Source organism: Protopterus annectens, chromosome 7.part0 (genome assembly GCF_019279795.1).
Source record: "Protopterus annectens isolate FY-2018-M chromosome 7.part0, PAN1.0, whole genome shotgun sequence".
Taxonomy (NCBI): Eukaryota; Metazoa; Chordata; order Ceratodontiformes; family Protopteridae; genus Protopterus; species Protopterus annectens.
Genome location: NC_056739.1, coordinates 980,669,234 through 980,697,233, shown reverse-complemented (window position 1 = coordinate 980,697,233; position 28,000 = coordinate 980,669,234). Strand labels below are relative to the sequence as shown.

At 44.2% G+C, this 28,000-nt stretch overlaps 1 protein-coding gene across 2 annotated transcripts in view; it reads right to left on the bottom strand.

Annotated features, from left to right (window-relative positions):
- Window positions 1-9,187: 9,187 nt before the first annotated feature.
- REC114 (REC114 meiotic recombination protein) overlaps window positions 9,188-28,000 on the bottom strand; it is a 1,356,532-nt gene continuing 1,337,719 nt past the window's right edge. For both annotated transcript variants that reach the window (XM_044077559.1, XM_044077560.1), the window contains one exon: window positions 9,188-9,587. In XM_044077559.1, the coding sequence (XP_043933494.1) occupies window positions 9,420-9,587 (168 nt within the window). In that variant the 3' untranslated portion in view covers window positions 9,188-9,419. The remainder of the gene's footprint in view (window positions 9,588-28,000) is intronic.

Below are 28,000 nucleotides of genomic sequence, written 5' to 3'. Positions count from 1 at the left end.
TCCGTTTGGATCAGTGCTCTACCCCGGTTACTAAACTGAATGAATGAATGAATGAATGAATGAATGAATGAATTAATTAATTAATTAAAATGAGACATACAGCAAACCTTAACCTAGTCAAAGTTTTTTGACACAGTCCCCCACTCAGGCATCAAAGAAAAGCATAATAAACTTGGAATAAACTCCTACATCATCTCCTGGATTGCCGAATGGCTCACATATTGACTGGAGATCAAAAGAACAGAAGCTACCTTCATAGAGAGATTACTCACCAGTAGAATCCCCCAAGGTTTGGTGCTGGGACCTCTTCTGTTTGACATCTACTTCTCTGAAGTAAAGGACAATACCAAATGCTCTGGTTAAGTTTGCAGATGACTGCAAGCTAGGAGCAGTCAGTGAATCCCCAAATGATGTAACTATCTTGCAGGAAGGCTTATTCCAAGAAAAGAACTGGTGCCAGAATCATGGACTAAAATTAAATGCCATAAAATGCATCATTGTATGCCTTTGGGAAGTTGTCTATGCTGGGGAGGTACTGCATTGACAATTTGCCCTTAAGAGTTGACCCAGTTTTTTGGAATTTTAGAACATATGTGGACGGTAACCTAACTTTCAACATGTGTTCACTATCATAAGGAAGTCCTTCTATATTGTGCAGCTTATAAACAAAGGGACTGTGTGCAGATCTAGTGATGTAATTGTCCCCCTTTACTCAGCCCTCATTAGGCCAAATATTGAATATAATGATCCCTTTGGCATGTATCTGTCCAGATACATGCAAAAACTGGAACTCCCCCAGAGATACCTTAGTAAGTGGATACAAGTCTTAAACAATATGTTCTACATGGGCTAACTTAAAGCCCTTTCTCTACTCTCAATGTATCATACAGACTGCTAAGAGGTGGCCTGTGTCTGGCAATCACGCAAGACATCTTCCAGCCTAATATTGGTGGACCAACTGCGGATCAACAAGTCAAATGACATCAGAAATATTCAGTCCGAGATGTAAACCTCTTCTGCAACAGCAACAGAACAGTTTGGAAGGACAGATGTATCTCACAAAACAGACTCTCCATTCATGTAAAACAAAGCTAATCCCTCTCCATAAGCACAACTTGGATGTATACAGGGTAATAGAAAATTTACCCAAGGACTGCCTCATGTACTACTAATGCACCGAGGAAACTTCTAAAGGCTTTATCCCCATTGATGGTGTGATCTCAGTTATTCTCACTAGGTGTAAAAAAAAGTTATGTACTCAACATAACGTTCTATGTGTGCTGTCCATCTTGCCTTCATTCTTCACTGGTTGGATTTGGAACCGATTCTTGGTTCCGACTCGGCCGAAAACAAAAGCTCGAGGTCTTCCACTAGCTCATGGCTGAAACCTGTATCCCATCATGCTCTAGTAAGTCTTCTCATATCCTGTTTGCTAATACAACAAAAGGTATCAAATAAAGCTATAGAATACCTTACAGAGTAATGAAGAAGGTCAGAGTGCATTAATTACCAATTGTAACCTCTGGGTTCTCCAGGAGCCCAAGGCTGGGGGCAGGAGGGTGGGATGTAAGAATGAAGGCGAGACGGACAACACACATGGAACATCATGGTGAGTACATAACTTCTTTGTGTGTTGTTGGCCTATCTTGCCTTCATTCTTCACTGGTTGGGACAGCATCTCTAGCACCATGTTTCTTGGGTGGCTCACGGGAGAATATTCTTCAGAACAGTGGAACCAAAGGAGGCCTTGTTCCTGGAGGCCAAATCCACTTTGTAATGAGTAATAAATGTATGCGTCATTGTCCATGTAGTTGCAGCACAAATAGTATCAATTGGTAGTCTAGCTCGGAAAGCCAAAGAGGTTGCTATGGCTCTTGTAGAATGACCTTTGACTTTAAAACCCAAATATTTGTTATGATATGTGTATATAAAAATAATACAATCTGATAGCCATTTTGAAAGTGTGACTTTAGATACAGAACCACCTTTTTTAGAGTCTGAGAATTAAACAAATAATTAGTCGGATTTTCTAAAGTCCTCTGTCCTATGCAAGTAGAATCATAATTGTCTATGCACATCCAGCTGGTGTAGCATGTATTCTGTCTTGTTGCCATGGGTGGGGAAAAAGACTGGTAGTTCTATGGATTGATTCAAATTAGACTCCGAGCATACTTTTGGTAGCAAAGATGGGTTTGTTCGAAGGGATACTCTAGCTTTGTGGAAAATCATGTAGGGGGGCTTTATTGATAAAGCTTGCAGTTCTGAAACTCTTCCAGCAAAAGTGATGGCAATTACAAAAATTGTTTTCTAAGTCAAAAACTTTAGATTACAGGATGATGCAGGTTCAAAGGGGGGGCCAAACATGATAAAACAAAGTTTAGGTCCCATGGCACTGGCGGGTCTCTGATGGGGGGTCTCAGTAACATAATACCCCTCAGGAAAGCTTTACAGAGTCCATGGGACATTACATTCGTCCTCCCTTCACCTACATGGAAGTCTGATATAGTTGCTAGTTGAACTTGAATAGTAGCTGCAGCTGTGCTCTCATTAAAAAGCTTTGCCAAGAATTCTAATATTGAGGATATAGGGGCAGTGAAAGGGTCAATGTAATTATCCAATGCCCAAAGGGAAAGTCTCTTACATTTGCTTGTGTATAATTTCCTGGTTAAGGCCTTATGAGATGAGATCAAGATATGTTTCACTGATGGGGAAATGTCAGAGAACTTGGCTATGTGCGGAATTAGAGCAGCCAAGCTGTCAACTTGAAGGTTTGAAAAGATGGGTGAAGCGTCTCTAACGTATGAGTCAGGAGGTCTGGAACTGAGTTCAGAATCCATGGCTCCTCCCAGAGATGAGGCCAAAGAAAGATGAACCATATTTGACGAGAGCCCAGTACCGGCAGACTAGTGTTAAGCTCCTTCCCAATGAGCTGGCTTTCTGAAGGACTTTGGGTATCAATGGAAAGGGGCAAAGGCATAGAGGAGGCCCGGGGCCAATCGTGTAAAAGTGCATCCCTTGGTGACTCCCCCGGAGGGGGGAATCAGGGCAAAGTAGTTGCTGCATTTGGCATTCATGGATGTGGAAAAACGGTCGCAACAAGGCTGGCCCCACTTGTGGAAAATCTGATCTGCCACTTCCTGTTTTAGGGACCACTCATGAGGCATCAGAATCGCTCTGCTGAGTTTGTCTGCTATCACGTTGGACTTCCCCAGGATGTGCATTGCTATCAGAAAACGCTGGGAAGAGGTTGGCCACTGCCATACTCTCACAGCCTCCTGACAGAGGGGTAAGACTTAGTTCCTCCTTGTTTGTTTACATACCACACAGCTGACATGTTTGTCTATTTGAATTGCAATAGTTCCTAGTGGAAGAGAGTCTTGGAATGCTTGCAAAGCCAGAAGCACCGCCCTCATTTCTAGGACATTGATGTGCAAATGGGCCTCGTGATTCTGCCAAGTACCCTTAGACTGTCCTTCCCAGATAATGCCCCCCCACCCTATCTGGAAAGCATCTGTGGTCACTGTGGCTAGCAGTTGTGGAAGAAGAAAGGGTCAACCTAGAGTCACATGAGTGGAATGAAGCCACCAACAAAGGTCTTAATTGCAATATTCTGTTATTATAATTTGGTGAGACATGGGTAGGTCCTGCATGGACCACTGAGTGAACAGCAGCCACTGCAAAATTCTCATATGTAGATGCGCCAATGGTATCAAGGTTATAGCTGCTTCCATGGTACCCAAGACTTTCAGGATGGTTCTCGCTTGTACTTTTATCTTGGAAAGAAGATTTCTGACTTGTTGTCGAAGGACTTGAACCCTTTCAGGGGGAAGCCTCACCATCATTTGTTTTCTATCTAGATCTGCTCCTATAAAAACGATACACTAAGATGGCAACACGGCATATTTTTCGTAATTTATTGTGATCCCCAGGTGAGAACAAAACTGTATGATGGTGTCCATTGCTTGTGTTAGTAGATGCTCGGTTGTGGCAGTTAGGAACCAGTCATCTAGATATGGAAATACTTGGAATCTTAGGCGTTTCAAGTGAGCCGTGACTACTGCCATACACTTAGTGAACACACTGGGGGCTGTAGTGAGACCAAAGGGCAGATGCCAAACCTAGTACTGACTGGTTCCCAGCCAAAAGTGCAGAAGACTCCTGGATGGCCTGTCCATTTTTATGTCGCAGTATTCATCCTGGAGGTCTATAGAGCACATCCAATTGTCTTTTCCCAGAAACAAAAATATTGACTGCAGTGTCACCATCCGCAACTTTGTTTTTCTCACAGAGCTGTTCAATCTGCTGAGATCCAGTATGGGTCTCCAGTCCCCCTGTTCTCTTTGGTACTAAAAAGAATACTGAGTAAGTTCGGGATCCTATTTGGTCTGCGGGGACTGTTTGGATGACTCTTTTGTCCAGCAACTTTTGAATTTCTAGAGTTGCCTTTTCCCTTTGACTGAGTGGAATGTCCGGGATGTTTTTTATGTTTGGGACAGGCAAGGAAAAGGGTATAGAGTAGCCTCTGGATACAATACTTTGTACCCATTTGTCCTTTGTTATCTTTAGCCAGGCATCTGGGTACAAAGACAAGTGACCTTCGACTGCCTCCAGAGAGGGACAGATGGGCCTCCTTTCAGGAGCACTGAAAAGGCTTACCAAGGAATGACTCCCTGTTGCCCTGATTCTGCGGACCCCCTCTGCTGCATGGATGGCGTCTTCCATTACTGCTTCCCCCTCTTCCTCTGGGGGAAGAATCATTACGTGTGTCTTGAAAAGCTCTCTGGGATTTCTGGAACCAAATTTTCCATCCCTTTTGACCTTTTGGGTAAGGTCTAGAAGGTAGAGAAAAACAGACCCCTACGGCAGAGAGAGTTTTTCCTTCTTGCTCACAAATGATGTGTGTCCTTGACGTTCAGCCCGAACAAGGACGAGCCATCGAAGGGGGCATTAACAAAGGAAGATTTCAAAGGTTCTGTAAAGTCACACAGGCATATCCAGGAATGTCTCCTTATGGAAATTCCTGAACCTGGCGTTCTACTCGCTCCATCTGCTGCATAAGAAATGAGCCTCATGGAGGAGCTAATGACTGAGTTGAAGGTGGAGAACTGAGAGGAATACTTATCTGATACCCCTGCAGCTACTGAATCTCGGAGATTATTGCCTAGCTCCTTCAGGAGATCTGTTTGTAGCCTAGTAAAGTGTGTGAGATAATTCAGTGATCTGAGTGCAAAAGTCGCTGAAGAAATGTGCAATTTCCATATCTGTCCATCACACGAGACTCCTTGTTCGGCAGATGGACAGATGATGTGTTCGAAAGTTCATTTTTGGTGGCTGCCCCCACCACCATTGCATCTACTGGAACACCCTTGGTAAGGAAATCCTTGTCTGACAGCATGGTAATAAACTTGTTTGGCCTCTGAGGAACAGGTTCCACTATGTCTGGAGACTCCCACTCCTTTCGACTAACTAATTCCATAAGTTCGTTGAAAGGTGGAGACACCTAAGTGGTGGAAGGGTGAGACCCAAAGGCTTTCAGGTACACAGACTCCTCCTCAGAAGGGCTGATGGGCTTCCAGCCACCTCTCTGCCAAAGAATTTCCAGGATGTCTGCAAAGGAGACATCCTCAGAGTGCGACCGTGGGGACCCTTCTGCCTCATCAAGGTCTGTATCAGAAGTGACTGACTCCTCTGGGGAGTCTAAATGCTTCCTCTTGCAAAGTCCCTTATGAGACACCTCCTCAGAAGGGTATTCTGGAGAGGTTTCGGAAGAGAGGGATTCACCCAATGGGATATCCTGAGGCCTAGGGTCTCCATGTGTCTGTGGATGGTATGGTGCTGAGATAGAACGATGGGACCCGAGAGTGGAGCTGTCTGAGGAAACAGCACTCTCCCCATCACCTCAAAAGTCCCCCGCTCCTGATCTGAGGAAACTCCCAGCTCCAAAGAACCAGAAGGCATCCCCAGGACCAGGAGGGTTGGCTCCGAGGACGATGCAGGACCTGAGCTCACCTGTGCCAAAGCCCCGAGAGGAAAGTTTGGATCTGACAGCCATCTGATCCGACTCTCCTCCCTGACCTGACTGGAGAGCGCTGGCTTCTAGACTTCTCAAGTTCAGATGGAACCGAGGATGTCAGAGCAGACGTTGGGTCCTAAGATCCCAGGATAGGTCTTGGTACCGAGGGTTCCACTACAATCAGTTCCAGGCATTCCTGGTCTGAGGTCCCCGGTCGGCTGGCAGGAGGAATCGATGTTGAAGGGGAAGTCTTGGCTGGCTCAGAATCCCTCTGGCTTGAAGCCAAAAGGAGTTTGGCCAGCGCCGGTGTCCTTAAATGTCTATGCACCACCTGATCCGCATCATCATCTGAAAGACTCCTGGAGGACAGAGAGGAGGCAGCAGGAGATCTACCTATTTTCAGTATAGGGGACATTAGAACAAGAGTAACCGGTTCCAATTCTGGGGACCGTCTCTGTAGTTCAAACTCCACTGGCACCGACACAGCAGGTGCCGATAAAGAAGATTTTCTGGGCCCAGCAGTCTTTGGATCCAGGGATACCACTTTACTCAATTTTTTTGCTGGCTCCAATTGCCCCAAAGAGGGAGATGATCTTTTTCCAGATTTGTCGGATCTTGAGAATGGAGATTTTGCTGATTCTGAAGTGCCCGGACCTTCTTCCAGTGCTTCAGCTAAGGAGGACTTCAGTAAACCTCTTATTATCAATTTATTTTTTCTCTCAAACAGTACTCTCGAGCTGAAAGAATGGCAGATAGAACATGACTCCTGTAGATGCACTGCTCCCAGGCAGTAGACACAAACAGTGTGAGCATCTGTTAAAGACATCTTTTGGCTATACTTTCCACATTTTTTGAAGCCAGAAGGCTTAGTTTCCTTATGTTCCTTAGACATTCAGAAAATCACAGTCAACCACAGAAAGGATCAGAATTACAACAACAAACTTGGCAGTCTAGCTAGTCTAAAACACAGATATCACTACAATAATATTTTATATATATATATATATATATATATATATATATATATATATATATTTGTTTTTTTTAACAACCTAAACAATCAAGGCAGAAAAGGGGAAGGGGTCGCAGTTCTCTAAGTTAAATGAAGCTGCCTAGTTATAAGGGAAAGGGAAGAAACAAGGTAGCCCCCTAATTCAAATATGCAGCGGCAGCCCTCTAACTTAAACGAGCTGACGCTTTTAAATTGGAACAGGAAGAAAAAAATGAGACAACAATTAACTAACAAAGTTGCATATCAACAAGAAAAAGCAACAGGAAGCCCTCTAGCTAAAAATGGGCTTGGAGTATAGAATTTAAGCTGGGATAGGGAAGGAAAAAAATGCTTAGCAGTAAAATGATGGCCAGAAGCAAAAACACAGCAACGAAGTCTCTAAAACTAACTGAAATTATGGTAAACACTAATCGCTAAGTTTACAATAAGAAAGAAAAATAAAAATTTAATGAATAAAATGTTTTCCAACTTAGCCAGAGCCTATATGGAAGCACCCGATCTGTTTAGCGGCAAATGAGAGCTGAGGAGACTTACTAGAGCATGATGGGCTAGGTGTTTCAGCGACGAGCTAGTGGAAGACCTCAAGCTTTTGTATAAGGCCGAGTCAGAACCAAGGATCGGTTCCAAACCCAACCAGTGAAGAATGAAGGCGAGATAGGACAACAACACATCATATAGTTATTAACCATGGGATGGGTAAGACCAATCTAATACCAAATGGGATAGGTTAATTCAAGCACCGAAAGGGAAATTGACTAGGCTAAAAATGGCCAGCAAGGGCAGCTGACCTAGTAGTTAACTATGCGCTTTTGCATAGAAAGCAAAAGTCCATGTCTGACAGCAAGAGAGGACTGTTTACACAATCAGAATATATATATATATATATATGTATGATTTATACCAAGATAAAAAACAAAATCCTATAACTGGACCAATACAAACAAGGGGCAGACTGTCCAGGTGACACAAAAATGAACACTAAAGGAAAATTAAATCTGTCTGGTGACTGTTTTGCTGCTTATAAAATATAATTCATTCTGTGTCTGCATTTTGAAAATATTTGAAGTATATCCAGAAAGTTTTCCCTTTTATATACTAAAAGCTTTCAGCTTACAATGTGAAATATTCAAGTTCTTTCATTGAATCTTTCCCTCTGATTCAGAGAGATTATCACCACCAGCACTAATTCACTAACTTAAGGCTGCCAATCAGCACATTGGAGATAATCTGTGATTCAGAGACAAGGTAAAGCCTCCCAGAGAAACAACTCATTAGCGGGTTACTAGTGTGCCTCTGAATTGAACTCTGCAGTGTAGACCTAATCACACTAGTGTTCCCCTAACGTCCCTCCCGCCACATCTCCAGAGACACCTCACAACACACACACACACACACACACACACACACACACACACACACACACACACACACACACACACACACACACACACACACACACACGCAGCTTCTCACTATACTCTACTATTACAGGCTGACCAGACAGACAGGTGCTCACACACACACCTATACAGCTGCATTTATGACCCTACAGATTCACATACACAAACAGCTCTGTAGTACCTATCTGCAGACATGTTATAAGCTGTAACCAATCCATATGAATGAATGGGTGCATGCTGTCTTTTGACAGCTTACACTGTTTTTCTCCTTGTGAGAAAAATAACGTGGAAGGGCGATTCTCTGAATCACCCTACCACATTATTAATGGTGCAGGCACTAATTCCGTCAGAGAGGTCCTGGATAATTACCATTAGCCACTCATCCAAACGCTGCACCCAAAAGACCAATGTCCATGCTACCGCCAGTGCCTATGTAAACTATAGCAGGAGAGAAGTCTCTGAATCACTCAGGCTTGCTGCATTGTGGAAACCTTTGGAGTAAAGGCTTCCACAATACAGTAAGCCTTTCTGAATTCCGAGTTTGTTGCTGATGCATTAACATTTTTATGCATTTATCTGTCAATTCTATGGTATTTTATGACATTGTATGCTGCCTTTTATGCATTTGCTAGATTACAACCATCATCATGGTCATAACAATTTATTCATATCTGTTGTGCATATGGAGTGAATTTCAATTTCTGATATGAGTGTCAGAGGCTGTGATTTACTGGGTAAAGAATTAAGTCAAACAAATTCAACCTGATGCGCAGCAAATATCAGATTTATTCAGATTTAAAGTTTTACATATACAGCGCTACACAAAAGTCCTCCCCTCAACCCCATAAATCAGTCCGAGGAACAGAAGCTCCCTCTCATACCTGCAATAATAAAAAATAATAGCTGCTCTTTACTCGATACTAGTTCACTGCCTTGTATTAGAGTATCAGTAAAAAAATCTGAAATCACTTGCTAACACTCTTAGAAGGTGTGTTCATTCTTCAGTCAGTTTTCTTAGTTCTTTTTCTACTTGCTCCACAAAAGCAGGAAAACTCTGATCTAAGAGACACAGGTGTAGAAAAGGACCAAGATCCCCAGCATTCCATGCAGAACAGTTTTGGTATGCAGTAGGAAGTGGCAGTCTACATTCTTTCAACATTGACTAGAAACAGAAACAAATGACAAACAGAAGGAAAATAATGTTAAAATAAACTGTCTGAAAAACAAGAAAATATGCACTTATATTTCTTGAATGTTCAATGCTGCAATTTACATAAAAAAATCAGTATGTCATCAAAATAAAGTGCAGTTCTCTAAGGTACTTAATGTAAAAAGAAGTTATGTACTTACCATAACGTTACATGTGAGTTGTTCATCTCACCTTCATTCTTTACTGATGGGCTAATTGCAAAGCTCGAGGTCTTTAAATAGCTGAAGGCCAAGTCCCTATCCCATAATGCACCTAGAGTTACCTCAGATCTTGTTTGCTGCATACAATAATACCATATGTCATTCTTTTACTCACAAGAAAAGGTATAGAAGGATTGAGCAAACAGGATGGATCCTGCATCTTGGTAATTTAACAGCCCAGGAGGGGGTAGGAGGGAGGGACGTAAGAATGAAGGCGAGATGAACAACTCACATGGAACGTTATGGTAAGTAGATAACTTCTTTATGTGAAGTTGTTCTATCTTGTTGTTCATTCTTTACTGATGGGTAGCGTCCCAAGCACCCTCAACCTCGGGTGGCTCACGGGAGTACATTTCTCAGGACCGTGGATCCAAAGGAGGCCCTGTCCCTGGAGGCCTTGTCAACTTTGTAATGAGTGGTAAAGGTATGAGGTTTTGACCAAGTGGCTGCTGTGCAAATGTTATCAGAAGAAGTCTGACAGAAAAAGCAGAGGATGTAGAAACAGCTCTGGTTGAGTGAGCCTTAATTTTATACTGTAAAGGCATGTTAGCAGCTGAATAAGCACATGTGATGCAATCAGATAACCATTTAGAAAGAGTTATTTTAGCCACTGGTCTACCCTTCCTGGAGTCTGAAAATGAAACAAAGAGCTGGTCTGATTTCCTGAAATCTTTTGTTCTAGCCAAATAAAATCTGAGCTGTCTGTGAACATCACGTTTGTGCAACATGTACTCTAAACTGTTTGAATGGTTGGGGAAAAAGACTGGCAAATCAATAATTTGGTTGAGATTAGTTTCAGTGCAAACTTTGGGCAAGAAGGAGGGGTTTGCTCTAAGTGAGACTCTGTCAGCATGGAATATCAAATAAGGAGGCTTGATGGATAAAGCCTGAAGCTCTGACACTTTGAGGGCAGAAGTAATAGCTACTAAAAAGATGGTTTTCCATGACAAAAACTTGAGGTCACATGAGGAAGCTGGTTCAAATGGCGGGTGAATTATATGGGGAAAGCATAAAATTTAGATTCCATGGAGAATAGGGAGATTTCACAAGAGGTCTAATATGAAAGGTCCCTTTGAGAAAAGCTTTGGATATCTTGTGACATAATATTCAATCCTTCGAAACCAAGATGAAATTAGAAATGGCAGCCAGTTGAACATGAACTGTTGCTGCTACAGCTCCTTTGTTGAAAATCATAGTCAAGAACTCTAAAATGGAGGCCATGGGGGCTTGGTAAGGATCAATATTGTTTTTAGAGGCCCATATAGAAAATGTTTTCCATTTGCTAAGATATAGCTTCCTTGTAGAAGATTTATGAGAGGATAAAGGAATTTGTTTCATCTTATTGGAAAGGTTATGGAACCTGGCTATGATGGGAATTGGAGCAGCCAAGCTTTCAGCTTCAGGGACTGCAGAGAGGGATGAAGTTCCCCAGATGAGTGTGTCAGAAGGTCTGGAACTGGGTCCAGAATCCAAGGGTCCTCCAAAAGATGAAGTCGAAGGAAGCGGGACCAAATCTGATGAGGCCAATGAGGGGCTATTAGAATGATGGTCCTTACCAGGGATTTTGCTTTCTGTAAAACCTTGGGTATCAACGGAATTGGTGGAAATGCATAGAGGAGACCCGGAGGCCAATTGCGTACAAGTGCGTCCCTTGGGGCTTCTCCCGGAGGGGGAATCAGGGCAAAGTAGGTTCTGCATTTCATGTTCATGTGACGACAAAAAGGTTGCAGCAAGACTGGCCCTACCTGCGGAATATCCTGTCCGCTATTTCTTTCTTCAGGGACCATTCGTGGGACAACAAAATTGATCTGCTCAACTTGTCTGCTATCACATTGGATTTCCCCGGGATGTGCACTGCCAACAGAAAGCGCTGGGTGGAACTAGCCCACTGCCATACTCTGACAGCCTCACAACAATAGGGGTAAGACCTGGTTCCTCCTTGGTTCAAATACTAGACCACTGACATGTTGTCCGTCTGAATCACAATCATACCCAGAGGAAGAAAATCCCGAAAGTACTGCAATGCCAAAAGTACTGCTCTCATCTCTAGGACATTGATATGCAGATGTTTCTCTTGATTGGTCCATGTGCCTTGGACTGTCTTTCCCTGAAAATACCCCCTCCCCCATTCAGGGAAGTATCCGTAGTCACCATGGCCGCTGGAGGGGGGTAGTACAAATGGGCAACCTATCGTGACATGAACTGAGGTCAACCACCACTGAAGATCCTTTTTGAGGGAATTTGTGATCATTATCATGCGAGACATGGGAAGCTCTTGGTAAGACCATTGAGTGAATAGCAGCTATTGTAGTATCCCTGCATGTGCATACGACCTAGTGGTATGGCTAGAATTTCTGCTGCCATCAGGCTTAACAATTTCAGAACTTCTGATGCTGGAGCTTTGTCTTTGGATATCAAAATGTTGACATGCTGACAAAGAAGAAAGATTCTTTCTGTTGGAAGCCTTAGTGTGGTGGTGGTGGTGTCCAGTTCTGCTCCAATAAAAACGATATGCTGCGATGGAGACAAGGCAGATTTTTCTGAGTTGACTGTAATGCCCAGATGATTGCAGAGTGACAGAGTGGACTCCCTGGCCTGAATGAGTTGATGCCTGTTGGTGGCGGTAAGAAGACAATTGTCTATGTAAGGAAACACCTGGAATACAAAATGCCTCAGGTGGGCCGTGACCACTGCCATGCATTTGGTGAATACTCTGGGGGCTGTAGTGAGGCCAAAGGGCAGGGCTCAAAACTGGTAATGATTGGCTCCCAGCCAGAAGCGCAGATGATCCCTGGATGGCCTGGCCATTTTTATGTGGTAGTACGCATCCTTGAGATCTATTGAGCACATCCAATTGTCTTTCCCTAAGAAGGGAAGTTTAGACTGAAACTTGACCATCTGGAACTTCTCTTTCTTTACAGATTTGTTAAGTCTGCTGAGGTCCAATATGGGCCTTCAGTCCCCCGTCTTTTTTGGAACTAAAGTTCTGGATCCCGTCACCTCTGCTGGGACTGGTTGGATGACTCTTTTTCTTAGCAACATGTGGAACTTTATTGTTGCTTGTTCACTGCAACTGGGTGGAAAGTCCGGGATTTTTCTTATGTGTGGCGGGTGTCTGGTGAATGGGATTTCCTCTGGAAATGATACTTTGTACCCAGCTGTCTTTTGTTATTTTGAGCCAGGTGTCTGGGTACAAAGATAAGCGATCCCCGACTGCCTCTAGAGCAGGACAGTCAGGCCTCCTTTCAGGAGCGATGGTAGGGCTTCCCAAAGAAGTGATCTCTGTCACCCTGGTGTTGCAGACCCCTTTTGCCGTGAGGGCGGCATCTTCCATTGTTGCCCCCTCCTCTGCCTCTGGATGGGGGCTCACCAATTGTGTCCTGAAAGGCTCCTTGGGCTTTTCAGAACCACATATTTCCTCCCCTTTGACCCTTAGGATAGGGTTTGGTAGGGGTCAAAAAATAGACCCCGATGGCAGACAGAGTCTTTCCGTCCTGCTCACACCTGGTTAAGGTTTCCTTCACTTTAGACCCGAAAAGGGATGAGCCATCAAAGGGGGTATTCACGAAGGATGACTTGAAGGGCTCAGCGAAGGAACACAAGCGCATCCAGGAGTGTCTACTAAGAGCAACTCCTGTACCCACTGCCCTACTCGTTCCATCAGCTGCATATGAAATGAGTCACATGGATGAGTTTACTATAGAACTGAGGGTAGCAAGCTGCGCGGCAACTTTGTCAGTAGCTCCTGCAGCTACTGTACCCTGAAGAGTATCTCCTAGCTCTTTAAGGAGATCTCTTTGTAGCCTGGTAAAATGGGTTAAATAGTTGAGCGAATGAAGAGCAAACATTGCCGAACTAAACATGTGCTTCCCATATCTATCCATGATCCTGGAGTCTCTGTTAGGAGGATGGATAGACGGGGACGTTTCAGACATTTCCTTTTTGGTGGCTGCTGCCATCACCATGGCATCAACTGGCACACCTTTTGTCAAGAAAGATTTGTCAAGGGGGGCAGAAATGAACTTATTAGGCCTCCTAGGGACAGGCTCCATAGTATCTGGAGACTCCCACACCCTTCGTGAGACCAGCTGCATCAGCTCATCGAAGGGTGGACACACCCAAGAGGTGGAGGGCTGAGACCTGAAAGCCTTCAGGAGAACTGACTCATCCTCAGTAGAGCTTTTGGACTGCCAGTCACCCCTCTGCCACAGGATTTCAAGTATCTCAGCGAATGAGATATCTTCAGAGAGGAACCGTGGGGACCCTTCTGACTCATCCAAGTCAGTATCAGATGTTAAAGACTCCTGGGGGGAGTCTAGATGTTTCCTCTTACACAATCTCTTCCTGGGAACCTCATCAGTGGGGGCTTCTGGTGAGGTCTCAGAAGAGCAAGGGCCACCCAATGGAGCTTCCTAAGGCTCTGGGTCTCTACGCTTAGTCAGGATGTGTGAGTCAGAAGCAGACACAGGTGCTTTAGGGGAGGAAGAAGCCAGACCTGAGGTCGAGGATGTCTTAGGAGACATGACTCTCCTCATGGCATCGATAGCACCTATGCTCTGATGTGAGGGAACTGACAGATCTGAGGAAACCATCAATACCCCTGGGACCGGGATAGTGCGCTCCGAACCAGAGGTAGGAGCCGAGCTCATCCATGCCGAAGCCCCGAGAGGCAGAGTCAGAATCGACAATTTGATCCGACTGTCCTCCCCAGACCTGACTTGGGGTTGATGGGTGAGAAGCTGGGGAAGAATGAAAAGTGACAATACAGATGGACCATTCTGGTAAGTACATAACTTTTTACCTGATGTTGTCAATTTCCATTCTTTCCTCAACTGTTGGCTACAGTCCCCAGTTACCTAAAATCCAGGGTGGACTCTAAGGAAGGATATCTGTGAGCACAGTTGAGCCAAAGGAAGCTCTTCCCCTCCAGAACAGATCCTGCACATACATCATCCATGGAAACCCTAGATAGAAACACTGAAGAAGTTGACATGGACTTAGTTGAATGGGCTCTTAAAGGTTTTGGTAAGGATAGACCCAACTTGTAGACATATGTTATGCAATCCATCAGCTGTCTGGCTAAAGTTACCTTTGCAACTGATTTGCCCAATTTAGAATCTGCAAAGAACACATATAACTGAGCTGTCTTTCTAATTTATTTTGTTCTGTATATGTAAAAACACAATTGTCTGTGAACATCCAATAACTGCAACATATATTCACCTTTTGTTTGCAAATTTAGGAAAGAAGACTGGCAGATAATGGATTGGTTGATATTGGATTCTGACACCATCTTAGGAAGGAAAGAAGGGTTGGTACATAATGTGATTTCATTCCTGTGAAAAATCAAGTAGGGAGGCTTAGGGGACAATGCTTGAAGTTCCGAAATTCTAGCAGAGGTAGTAGCCACTAGAAAGTTTTCCATGTCAGGAATTTAAGATCACATTTTGCTGCTGCTTTTAAAGAGGAATGAAATAAGGCCTGCAGTACCAAATTTAAATCCCATGGTGAAGAAGGGTCTTTATAGGGTGGTCTCAGCATGACAGTGTCTCTCAAAAAGGATTTACAAAGCTTAGATGAAGCCAAGGAAGAATTCTCAAATCAATATGAAAATTAGAGATTGCTGCTAACTGAACTCTAACCATTCAGGAGCTAGATCCTTCATTAAAAATCGTTGCCAAAAATTCAAGGACACTCTGAATAGAGGCTGAGAAGGGGTCAATATGTTTTGGATATACCCAAAAAAAACCTTTTCCAATTATTTATGTAAAGTTTTCTTGTAGAAGCCTTATAGGAAGATAAAAGTATATTTCAAACATGGGAAGACAGCATTGGTTGTCTGGCTATTAAAGGAATTGAAGAAATCATGATATTAGCTTGAAGTTTGAGATATCCAGATGAGTCATGCCTGTCGGGTGAGACAGGAGGACTGGAATCAGATCTAGAATTCAAGATGGGCAAGGCAGAAGAGGCCAAAGGAAGGGGAACCAAATCTGCCGAAGCCAGTAAGGTGCAATGAGGATGACTTTGCTCTTCAACCGGGCAGCTTTATGCAAAAATTTCAGAATTAGGGGAGTTGAGGGATAGGCATAGAATAGACCAGGGGGCCAATTGTGGCGCACTGTGTCCCTCTGTGATTCCCCTGGTGGGGGAATCAGGGCAAAGAAGCTGCTGCACTTGTTGTTTAGTGAAGATGCAAAACAAATTGCAGCAAGGATGGCCTCATTGATGGAAAATCGTTTCTGCCACTTTCATGTTGAGAGACCACTTGTGAGGTAGTAGAATGGACCTGCTCAATTTGTCTGCTATTATGTTGGACTTCCCTGAAATGTGAGTTACTACAAGAAAGCAGTTGGAAGAGATCACCCATTGCCACACTCTGAGGACTTCTTGACACAAGGGGAAAGATCTGGTTCCCCACTGTTGTTTTCCATCTGAATTGTAATTGTCCTAAAAGGGAGACAGTCCTGGAAGGCCTGCAACACTAAGAACACTGCTCTCATTTCCAGGACATTGATATGCATATTGGCCTCTTTGGGGGACCAAGTGGCTTGGACTGTTTTCCCCAGAAAGTGCCCCCCACCCTCCCAATCTGGGAAGCATCCATGGTGAAACTATAACATTTGGGCTGAGGAAGAATGAAAGGACAGCCTTGTAGAACCTGTTCTGATCGAATCCACCACCAAAGATATCTTTTGCATGCTTGAGTGTTTCTGATTTGGGCTGACATGTGTTGATAAAGAATAGACCATTGTGTTGCTAACATCCATTGAAGAATTCTCATGTAACATCTTGCTAGAGGAACTAGGATTATAGCTGCTGTCATTGAGCCTAATGCCTGCAGAATCGATTAGGCTACGATTGTGGTACTGCAAATTATTTTCCTGACCTGGAATCTAATAGTTTGTACTTGAGAGAGGAAGAGAAGCTATCACTGATACTGTCTTGAAAATTGCTCCTATGAATTCCAGTGTTTGAGATGTTTCTGAGATTTGTTGCAATTTATGGTTATCCCCAGGTGGGAGCAAGTCTGGAGTATCTGATCTCAGGTTCTTATCAGTAGATGCCTGGTCACCTTGGTAATGACCCAGTCATCCAAGTATGGAAGCACTCAGAATTCCTGAAGTCTGAAATGAGCTTCCACCACTGCCATGAGTTTGGTGAACACCCTGGGGGCTGTGGTGAGGCCAAAGGGTAGTGCTCTGAACTAGTAATGACTGGCTCCCAGCTGAAACTGTAGATACCTTCTGAATTGTCTGCTCATTTTTATGTGGTAGTATGTATCCTGAAGGTCTATTGAACACATCCAGTCATCCTTGCACAAAAAGAACAGAATGAACTGAACCACAACCATCCAAAACTTTGTGTGTCAAACTGATTTGTTCAAGTTGTTGAGATCCAATTTTAGTCTTCAGCCCCCTGTTTTCTTTGGCACTAAAAAGAATCATGTGTAAGTTCCAGATTCCATCTGGGCTGTTAGAACCTCTTGGATGACTTTTTTTAGCAGCCTTTGTATTTCCAGTTCTGCAGCTTTCCTCTGGCTGGGTCGAACATTGGGAAATTTGCTTGCAGATGGAGGTGGAAGGGAAAAGGGAATTATATAACCTCTGGAATAATCCTCTGCACCCGCGTATCTTTTGTGATGTCTAGCCAGGCTCTCTATTGCAGGGATAAATGACCCACGATTGCCCCCAAAGGTGGACAATTGGGCCTCCACTCAGGAGCGCTGATAGTGTCTTTCAGAGAAGGGATATCTAGACCCTTGGTTCTGTGAGCCTCTTCTGCCACGTGGGCAGTGTTTTCCATCTGAGATCCCCCCTCTGCCCCTGGGGGAACTATATCCACATGGATCGTAGAAACATCATTATGTGGGTCATGAGGTGACAAAGCTGCAAAAGCTTAGCAATTAAGAATAGTAATTTTTGAATAAGATATGTTTTAGAGTTGTCAGATAATTTTGCCAGACATAGACTTATTCATCTTAATGCTAACAGTTTGCAGTGTACTTCACAGTAAAAATCAGTGCAGCAGTCCAGCCACATTGACAAGGGGCTAAGTTACAGACATAACTGCTTAAATAAAATAAAAACTGGGATTTTTTAAAAGCACATTTCAGGTGTAGTATTTTTGGGGTCTATATTAGGTGACTAAATGTTTAGTTAATCGAATAACTAAACGTCGATCACTAATAATCGAACCACGAATGGCAGTTTCCACTCGGAAACAAGTGGTTTGGCCGTTGAGTGGAGTTTGCCCTTTCTTCAATGTGGAGCAATCTCAGAGTTGTTATATTTAGTTAGGGGTGTGTGGTGGGCACAACTCCCCACATCAGGGGGGTGTGGGGGACAAAGTCCCCCACTTTATTTGTGTTTATTTTATTTTTTTTTGTTGGGCAACAGCATTGTTTCCCTGAGTGGTAACTGCTGTTCAATGTTTTGTGTGTGTGATTATTAGTGATCAACGTTTAGTTATTCGCTTCTTAAACCATATTTTTTGCCCTCCCCATTAGTTCCTAGAAAAGGTCCTTTGAGGGGTCAAGAAACATACTCCCACTACAGAGATGGTCTTTCCATCCTGCTCACACCTGGAGAGTGTGTCCTTAACTTTATGGCCACATAGCAAAATGCTGTTGAAGGGTACATTGATGAACAAGGACTTGACAGGCTCTGCAAAATCACCCAAGTGCATCCAGGCATGCCTCCTAATGGAAATGCCTAAACCTGCCGCCCTTGTGCCACCTTCAGCTGCATGTGATATAAGCCTCATTAACGAATTAAAAATGGATTGCAGGATAGCCATCTGTGAGGACACAGAAGTCTAAGCCTCGGCAGTAGCTGTCCCAGAAATGGATTTTGATAGTTCTTTTATCATGTCCCTTTGAAGTCTTGTAAAGTGTGCCAGGTGATTCAATGACCTGACAGCGAACGTTGCTGAAGCATACACATGCTTCCCAAATCTGTCCAACATCCTAGATTCCATGTTTGGTGGATGGACAAAGGAACTCTGTTCACCAAGTTCATTCCTGGTAACTGCCACCATGACCATGGCATCTACGGGCACTCCCTTGCTCCAATATTCCCTTCCTACAGGAGGTGCCAGAATCCAATCCGGTCTCTTGGGGATGGGCTCAACTGTATCAGGCTCCTTCCATGCTCACCTAGAGATCAAACCAATTAACTCATTGGTGGGTGGAGTAACCCAGGAAGTAGACGGGCCAGTCCCAAAAGCCTCCATGAGTACCAACTCCTTTGGTGAAGGGTTGTTGGAGGGCCAACCACCCCTCTGCTTAAGGATCTCAGGGATGTTTGCAAAGGAGACAACTCCAGGTGGTGATCTTAGGGTCCCTACCCCTGCATCAAAATCAGTATCCTCTGTGACTGAATCCTGAGGGGAGTCGAAGTACCTCCTTTTACACTTCTTCTTCCTTGGGACTTTCTCGGAGGTGCTCTGGAGAAGTATCGGAAGAGATTGAAATACCCTGTTGGATAACTTGGAGATTTTGGACTGGTTGTCCCTGTGGCGTAGAATGTAGGGGTTCATGGTACAAAGACACACAGAAACCAGAGGGAAGATCCAAGGGGGTAGGATCCGTCCATCTCACCAGAGCAGATAACACACTCTTCACTACCTCAGAGGCAGAACGCTCCACGGAAAAGGAAAACAATGGAGCCGGGAAGCCAGGCTTCTGGCCCATCTGTCCTCCCTGCCCCAAAGGCAATCTGTCCATGGTGGAAGTTGGTGCCAAGCTGTCCAGTGCTGTGGCTGCAAGGGGTAGACACAGCTGTAAAAACTTCAGAGTAGACTTTAATGCCTCAGACCTGATAGGGGTGCTTCTGCTCCGAGTGTCATCCATCTTCAAAGACATCGGAGCTGGTGTACTCAGAGACAGCTTTGCATCTGAAGATAAGAATATCTTCAGATCCGAACCAGATGGACCTAGAAGGCTTGGAAACAGGGGCTCTGATACATCTGGTCAGATCAGAGAGGAGCTGAAATCGGCGGAGTGTTAGAAAGATGGACCTCCTAACCCAATGGGGTAGAAGCTGTGAGAACTCCCCTCTGTATTTGTACCTAGAGGAATTTCGTCATCATTCTGTCCACATCAGCTTCAGTCAAATTTCTGGAAGAATGAGAGGAAGCTAGGAATGGGGACTTAGAAGCCCTGCATTCCAAAAAGGGAGAAGGTACTCTAGAAGGTACGGATCCAAACTCGAGGAGTATCTGGTTCTGGGTAAGAGTCTCAGATCCAAAGTGTTTGGATCTGAGGAGGGTTTTGTTAGATTTGATGCTGGTAGAATCACAACAGCCTTCTGATCCAAGTAATGTTTTTTCTTTGGTGGCTCTGAGGATGATGGAGTCGAGGATCCTAAAAGTTTAGGAGATTTGGTGGAAGGTTCCTTTAATTTAGATTTTGGGGGATTGAGCCCCAGCAATAGCTTATGAGAAGAATGTAGGAAGTAATCTTTTCAAAATATGCTTATTTTTTCTATCTGCAATGGCAAGCAGATTAAGGTTTTTGCAAATAGCACAATCAACTTGAAGGTGGTCAGGGCCCAAACAATACACATAAAGTGTGAGCATCGGACAAGGGCAACTTCTGTCCATACTATGTTCACTTCTTAAAACCCGATGGGCCTTTTTCTGACATCCTGAAACACTATAACAAAAAATTAATAATAATAAGTAGAGTCACTTTTTTTATAAATCAAGAAAGAAAAAAAAAAAGAGAGATACCAATGATGGTATTAAGAAATACACAGAAAGTGTAAAAAGACAAAAATAAAAAACAAACAATACCAACTACAGTATGCAAAACTACACATAGTGTAATAAAAGGGAGAATTAATTAGTAAGAAAAAATTGAAAAGGAAATTTTAAAACACTTATTGTTTTAATGAATTGCTTGTGAGCTCAAGATGACCACGTTTAATTGCGAAAGCGACAAAGCAGATCTGGGGTATGTTAGGGGTTGGTGCATTGTGGGTAAGGGAGAACCTCAAGAGTTTTCTGGTGGCCACTAGCTAAATTAATGGCTGAGTTGGACCCAAGTGTCGGGTCTGAACCCAACAGTTGAGGAAGAATGAAAACTGACAACATCAGATCTTGTATTTCCCCTTCTGCTGTCTGTGATGTGCAATTTTTCCATGCTTCTCTGTATTTCCCTGAGAGGACCAATGCTAGTCTCATACCTGCAAAGATACATACATGCATAGCTGTCTGTAGAGACCAACATGTAGCAGTATAGTCAAGCAGTCTTTTCAATTCTTCAAACCTGGAAATCTGCTGTGAAGGCATGTTTACGGTAGATCAATTCTCAGTACTAGCCAAATATTAACACCATACAACAGGCATCCAAAATTACTTAAACTTTTTACAACTGTTACAGTAAGGTGAACAGTAAGTATATATGCAGAAATTGTACAATTTGTGTATGTAGTAACCATAGATAATGAAAGGAAGCAATACTGTTGCTCCATCCTGAAAATAAAGAAGTTATGTACTCACCATAACGTTCCATGTGAGTTGTTCCATCTCGCCTTCATTCTTCACTGATGGGTTTGCAGCCGATCCTTGGCTCCGTTACGGCCGACTAGCAAGCTCAAAGTTTTCCAGTAGCTTGAGACCCAACCCCTTATCAAACAATGCACGGCTGGAATTACCATCTTGTTTGCTGTGTACCATATAGAGATACCATAATTATTCTGCCTAGGAATGAAGACACATTGAGAGACCAGAATGAAGACAGCCTCCAGGTCAACTGCCAGCCAGGAAGGGGAAGGAGGGAAGGATGTGAGAATGAAGGCAAGATGGAATAACTCACATGGAACGTTATGGTGAGTACATAACTTCTTTATGTGAGGTTATTCAATCTCGCCGTTCATTCTTCACTGATGGGTAGCGTTCCTAGCACCCTAATCTTGGGTGGCTCACGGACGTACACTCTTCAGAACCGTAGAACCAAATGAAGCCCTATCCCTGGAGGCCTTATCCACTTTGTAATAAGTTATAAAAGTGTGAGGTTTAGACCATGTGGCTGCCGCACAGATGTTGTCCAAAGGTAATTTGGCTTGAAAAGCTGAAGAGGTAGAAACTGCTCTGGTTGTATGAGCCTTCACCTCACTAGACAAGGGCATTTTATGACAAGAATAGGTGTAAGTGATGCAATCTGACAGCCATTTAGACAGAGTTGTTTTGGCAACTGGTTTACCTTTCCTGGCCTCAGAAAAAGACACAAAAAGCTGATCTGATTTCCTAGTGTCTTTTGTTCTGTCTAAATAAAATCTAAGCTGTATGTGAACATCGAGCTATGTGTATAAGGAGACTTGATGGGCAGGGCTTGGAGCTCTGACACTCTGTGGGCTGAAGTGATGGCTACTAGGAAGATAGTTTTCTATGACAGAAATTTCAGCTCACAAGATGATGCAGGCTCAAAAGGAGGAAGAATGATGCGAGATAACATAAAATTCAAATTTCAGGGAGAATAAGGAGTCTTCACTGGAGGCCTCATGTGAATGGAACCTTTTAGAAAAGCTTTAGACAACTGGTGAGCCATAATATTCAATCCATCGATCCCTAGATGGAAATTAGATATAGCAGCTATTTGTACCTGCACCATAGCAGCTGTTGCTCCTTTGTTGAAAATTTCTGTTAAGAATTGTAAAATAGAAGATAATGGCACTTGGTAAGGGTCAATATTATGAGAGGAAGCCCAAATGGAGAATCCCTTCCACTTACTACGATACAATTTTCTAGTGGAAGGCTTATGGGAAGCCAACAATATTTGACTAGTATCATGGAAAATATTATAAAGCCTGGCTATGTGGGGAATTGGAGCAGCCAAGCAGTTAGCTTCATTGTCTGCAATGATGGATGATGATCCCCTGACGGATGTGTCAATAAGTCTGGAACTGGGTCCAGGATCCATGGGTCTTCCAGAATGTGATGGTAAAGAAACGGAAACCAAATCTGCCAAGGCCAATGAGGGGCTATAAGGATGACTGTCCATCCCAGCGACTTTGCTTTCTGTAAAAATCTGGGTATCAGAGGAATTGGGGGAAATGCATAAAGGAGACCCAGGGGCCAATCATGGACAAGAGCATCCCTCAGGGATTGACCTGGCGGGGGAATCAGGGCAAAATAGCTTCTGCATTTGTTATTGATATGACTGGCAAACAGGTTGCAGGAAGGCTGGCCCCATTTGCAGAAAATCCTGTCCTCAATCTGTTGTTTGAGGAACCATTCGTGGGGCAATAAAATTGCTCTGCTCAGTTTGTCCACTATAACGTTGGATTTGCCAGGGATGTGCATTGCTAACAGAAAGCGCTGGGATGACACTGCCCACTGCCATACTCTGAGGGCTTCTCAGCAAAGGGGGTAAGACTTGGTCCCGCCTTGCTTGTTCAGGTACCAGACCACTGACATGTTGTCTGTCTGTATTGCAATTGTCCCTAGAGGAAGAGAGTCCTGAAAGTATCGCAACACTAGTAGTACTGCTCTCATCGTTGTTGCCTCACAGCAAGAGGTTCACCCGTTCAATTCTCGGCTTGGGTTGGGAGTGCCTTCTGTTTGGAGTCTACATGTCCTTCCCGCGGTCGAGTGGGCGTTCGAAAGACATGCATTGAATGGGTGTGCCTTTGTTGACACCATAAAAACACAAAAAAAAAAAAAAACAACTGCCAATCATTAGTGGACTGGAGTTCTGCTGTGGCGACCCATAACCAGGAAAAGCCGAAAGACAAACAAGAAGCACTGCTCTCATCTCCAGGACATTGATATGCAGATGTGGTTCTTGATCTGTCCATGTGCCTTGGGCAGTCTTTCCCTGAAAATGCCCCCCCACCCTATCAGGGAAGCATCCGTGGTCACAGTGGCAAATGGATGGGGTAGCATGAAGGGACGTCCTATTGTGACATGAAGAGAAGTCAACCACCACTGAAGATCCTTCTTGCAGGAATTGGTTATCAGGATTGTGTGATTCATTGGAAGTTCTTGGTAAGACCATTGCGTGAATAGGAGCCATTGAAGAATCCTCATATGCATTCTTGCTAACGGGATTGCCATGATTGCTGCTGCCATCAATCCTAGTACTTTCAATACCTCTGCAGCTGGTGCTCTGTTCTTTGATACCAAGGACGTGATGTGTTGGCAAAGAATACAAACCCTTTCTGGTGGAAGATGAAGAGTGGTGGTTGACATGTCTAATTCTGTCCCTATAAAAACGATTTGCTGCGATGGCAACAAGGCAGACTTTTCAAAGTTGACTGTAATGCCTAGCCGATCGCAGAGTGTCAGAGTAGCCTCTCTCATTTGAAGAAGTTGATGCCTGGTGGTGGAGGTAAGGAGCCAATCATGCAAGTACGGAAACACCTGGAATCCTAGATGCCTCAGGTGAGCCGTGACTACTGCCATGCACTTGGTAATCACTCTGGGGGTTGTAGTGAGACCAAAGGGCAGAGCTCGGAATTGATAATGATTGGCTCCCAGCCAGAAATGCAGGTGATCCCTGGATGGTCTGGCCATCTTTATGTGGTAGTACGCATCCTTGAGATTGATCGAGCTCATCCAATTGTCCTTCCCTAAAAAGGGAAGTATGGAATGTAGCGTGACCATTCAGAACTTCTCTTTCCTCACAAATTGGTTGAGTCTGCTGAGATCCAAAATGGGTCTCCAGTCCCATGTTTTCTTTGGAACCAAAAAGAATCTTGAGTAAGTTCCGAATCCTGTTTGGTCTGCTGGGACTGGCTGGATGACTCTTTTTTTCTAGCAATCGGTGTACCTCTATTGTTGCTTGTTCCCTGTGACTGGGTGGAATGTCCGGGATTTTTCTAATGGGAAGAGGCTGGGTGGAGAACGGTATGAAATACCCTCTGGAAATGATGCTTTGTACCCAAATGTTATTTGTTATATCTAGCCAGGCTTCTGGGTACAATGACAAGCGACCCCCGACTGTCTCCAGAGTAGGACAGCTGGGCCTCCCTTCAGGAGCGCTGGTAGGACTGACCAGAGAAGTGATCTCTGTCACCCTGGTGTTGCAGACCCCCTCTGCCACGAGGGTGGCGTCTTCCATTGTAGCCCCCTCCTCTGCCTCTGGAGGGGGGCGCTCCACATGTGTCTTGAAAGGTTCCTTGGGATTTCCGGAACATCTTTCCTCCCCTCTGACATTTAGGAAACGGTCGAGTGGGGGTGGAAAAATGGACTCCGACGGCAGACAGTCTTTCCTTTTTGTTCACACCTGGTCAAACTCTCCTTCACTTTTGGCCCAAACAAGGATGAGCCGTCAAACGGGGTATTCGTAAAGGAAGACTTGAAGGGTTCCGCGAAGGAACAGAGTTGCATCCAGGCATGCCTATGAAGCGCAATTCCTGTACCTGCAGCTCTACTGGAACCATCAGCTGCGTAAGATACGAGACGCATGGACGAGTTAACTATCGAATTAAGGGTAGCAAGCTGGGTAGCAACTTTGTCAGATACACTTGTAGCTACAGCACCCTGAAGAGTATCTCCCAACTCTTTAACGAGATCTCTCTGCAGTCTGGTAAAATGGGTCAAGTAGTTCAGTGACCTAAGTGTGAAAGTCACTGAACTAAAAAAGAAGTTATGTTCTTACCATAACGTTCCATGTTAGTTGTCTTCTTCTCGCCTTCTTCTTGCTGGATGGGTTCGAGCACCTCGCCCGACTCGCCACTCTAAAAGCTCGAGAGTTGGTTCCACCGGCTCGAGGCTCCCCTTATATCCCATAATGCTAGGCGTGAGTTACCTCAGATCTCGTTTGTAAGCTAGTCCCAGCCTATAATAGTAATAGAATAACTAGTAACAAAATCCACCTCTATAATAAGGGAGAAGAGAAGGGTGACCTACATCCTGATCCAGGAAATATGCACAGCAGAGCATATACCTAAAGTACAGAGGTGGTAGAAAGAGAGGTCACAATCACAACTCCTCTAGGTCTGTCCAGGCCAGGGGGCAGGAGGGTGGGACGCAAGAAGAAGGCGAGAAGAAGACAACTAACATGGAACGTTATGGTAAGAACATAACTTCTTTATGTTAAGTTGTCTATCTCGCCTTCATTCTTGCTGGATGGGACCGCGTCCCTAGCACCTTGTCCCGGGTGGCTTAACGGAACAGACTCCTGAGAACAGTGGAACCAAAGTTAGCTCTATGCCTAGAAGCTAAATCCAACTTATAATGAGAAATGAAAGTGTGAGGAGTAGCCCAAGTAGCCGCTGCACAAATGGTGTCAATAGGCAGTCTGTCTTGGAAGGCTAAAGAAGTAGCCAAAGCTCTGGTGGAATGGGCCTTAGGTTTATTAGGCAGCTTTTGGTGTCTAATTTCATATACAAGGGAAATCAAAGATGTTAGCCATCTGGATAATGATACCTTTGAAACTGAAAGTCCCTTTCTGCCTTCCGCATAGGAGACAAACAGCTGGTCAGATTTTCTGAATTGTTTTGTCCTGTCCAAATAGTACCTCAATTGACGATGAACATCCAGGCAGTGTAATTTTTGTTCAGATCTATTGGAATATTCTGGAAAAAAAACAGGGAGGTCAATGCTTTGATTTAGATTTGACGTCGAGACTACCTTAGGCAAAAAGGACGGGTTCGTTCGTAAGGATACCCTGTCCTTATGAAATAATAGATAAGGAGGTCGACAGCTGAGTGCTTGAAGTTCTGAAACTCTTCTAGCTGAAGTAATAGCTACCAGAAAGAGAGTCTTCCATGATAGCAATTTTAAAGAACAGGAGACTGCAGGTTCGAAAAGGGGAAGAATCAAAGAAGCAAGAACTAAATTTAGGTCCCAAGGAGAAGGAGGATTTCTTATAGGAGGTCTGAGAAGAAAAACTCCTTTCAAAAATGCTTTGCAAAGCTTGTGGGACATTAAGGCAGATTCAGAAATACCCACATGAAAGTTAGAAATAGCTGCCAATTGAACTTTAAGAGTAGAGGGAGATGAACCTGCATGGAAGAGTTCAGCTAGAAAATCAAGGACTATTTGGATGGAAGCAGTGAAAGGATCTATGTCCCTTCCTTGAGCCCAATATGTGAAGCGTTTCCACTTACTTAAATAAATCTTCCGAGTGGAAGATTTATGGGAAGCTATCAAAATATCTCGAACGGAGTGAGATAATTGAGGAAGCCTGGCTAAGGTTGGAACTGGAGGAACCAAGCAGTGAGGTTCAGAGAGGGGAGGGAGCGATGTAACTGACCCGACTGATGGATCAAAAGATCTGGAACTAGGTCCAGATGCCACGGTCGCTCCAATAGAAATTGATGTAGAAAGGGGAACCACACCTGTCGAGGCCAGTAAGGAGCAATGAGGATCAATGAGGCCTTCTGAGCGATAGCTTTCTGTATCACTTGAGAGATTAGTGGGAAGGGAGGAAATGCATACAGAAGTCCCCGGGGCCAAACTTGGACTAGAGCGTCTCTGCTGGGTTGGCCTGGAAAAGGGAATAGAGTGAAATATTTTCTGCACTTGCTGTTTTGGGGAGTAGCAAAAAGATCGCAGCAAGGCTGACCCCACTTGAGGAAAATTTCTCTCACAACAGAGTCTTTCAGAGACCACTCGTGAGGCATGAGGATAGCTCTGCTCAACTTGTCCGCAATTTGATTGGACTTCCCGGGGATGTGCGTTGCTATCAGAAACCACTGAGAAGAAATCGCCCATTGCCACAATCTGAGTGCTTCTCGACACAGGGGGTATGACCTGGTTCCGCCTTGTTTGTTGATGTACCACACTACAGACATATTGTCTGTCTGGATTGCAATCGTTCCCAAGGGAAGAGAGTCTTGAAGGGCTTGCAACGCTAAAAGCACTGCTCTCATCTCCAGAACATTTATGTGCAAGTGGCATTCGTCTGGTTGCCATGTACCCTGGACCGTCCTGCCCTGATAATGCCCCCCCCCCACCCGATCAGGGAGGCATCCGTTGTCAGAGTAGCAACCGGAGGGGGTGGAACAAAGGGTCTTCCCAACAAGAGCTGAGGGGAAGACATCCACCACATGAGATGATTTTTGCACGTTTGCGTGATCATAATGGTGTGAGACATTGGAAGTTGCTGGTATGACCATTGTGTAAAGAGCATCCATTGAAGGATCCGCATGTGGAATCTGGCTAATGGAAGCAGAGGTATGGCCACCGCCATAATTCCCAACACTTTCAGAA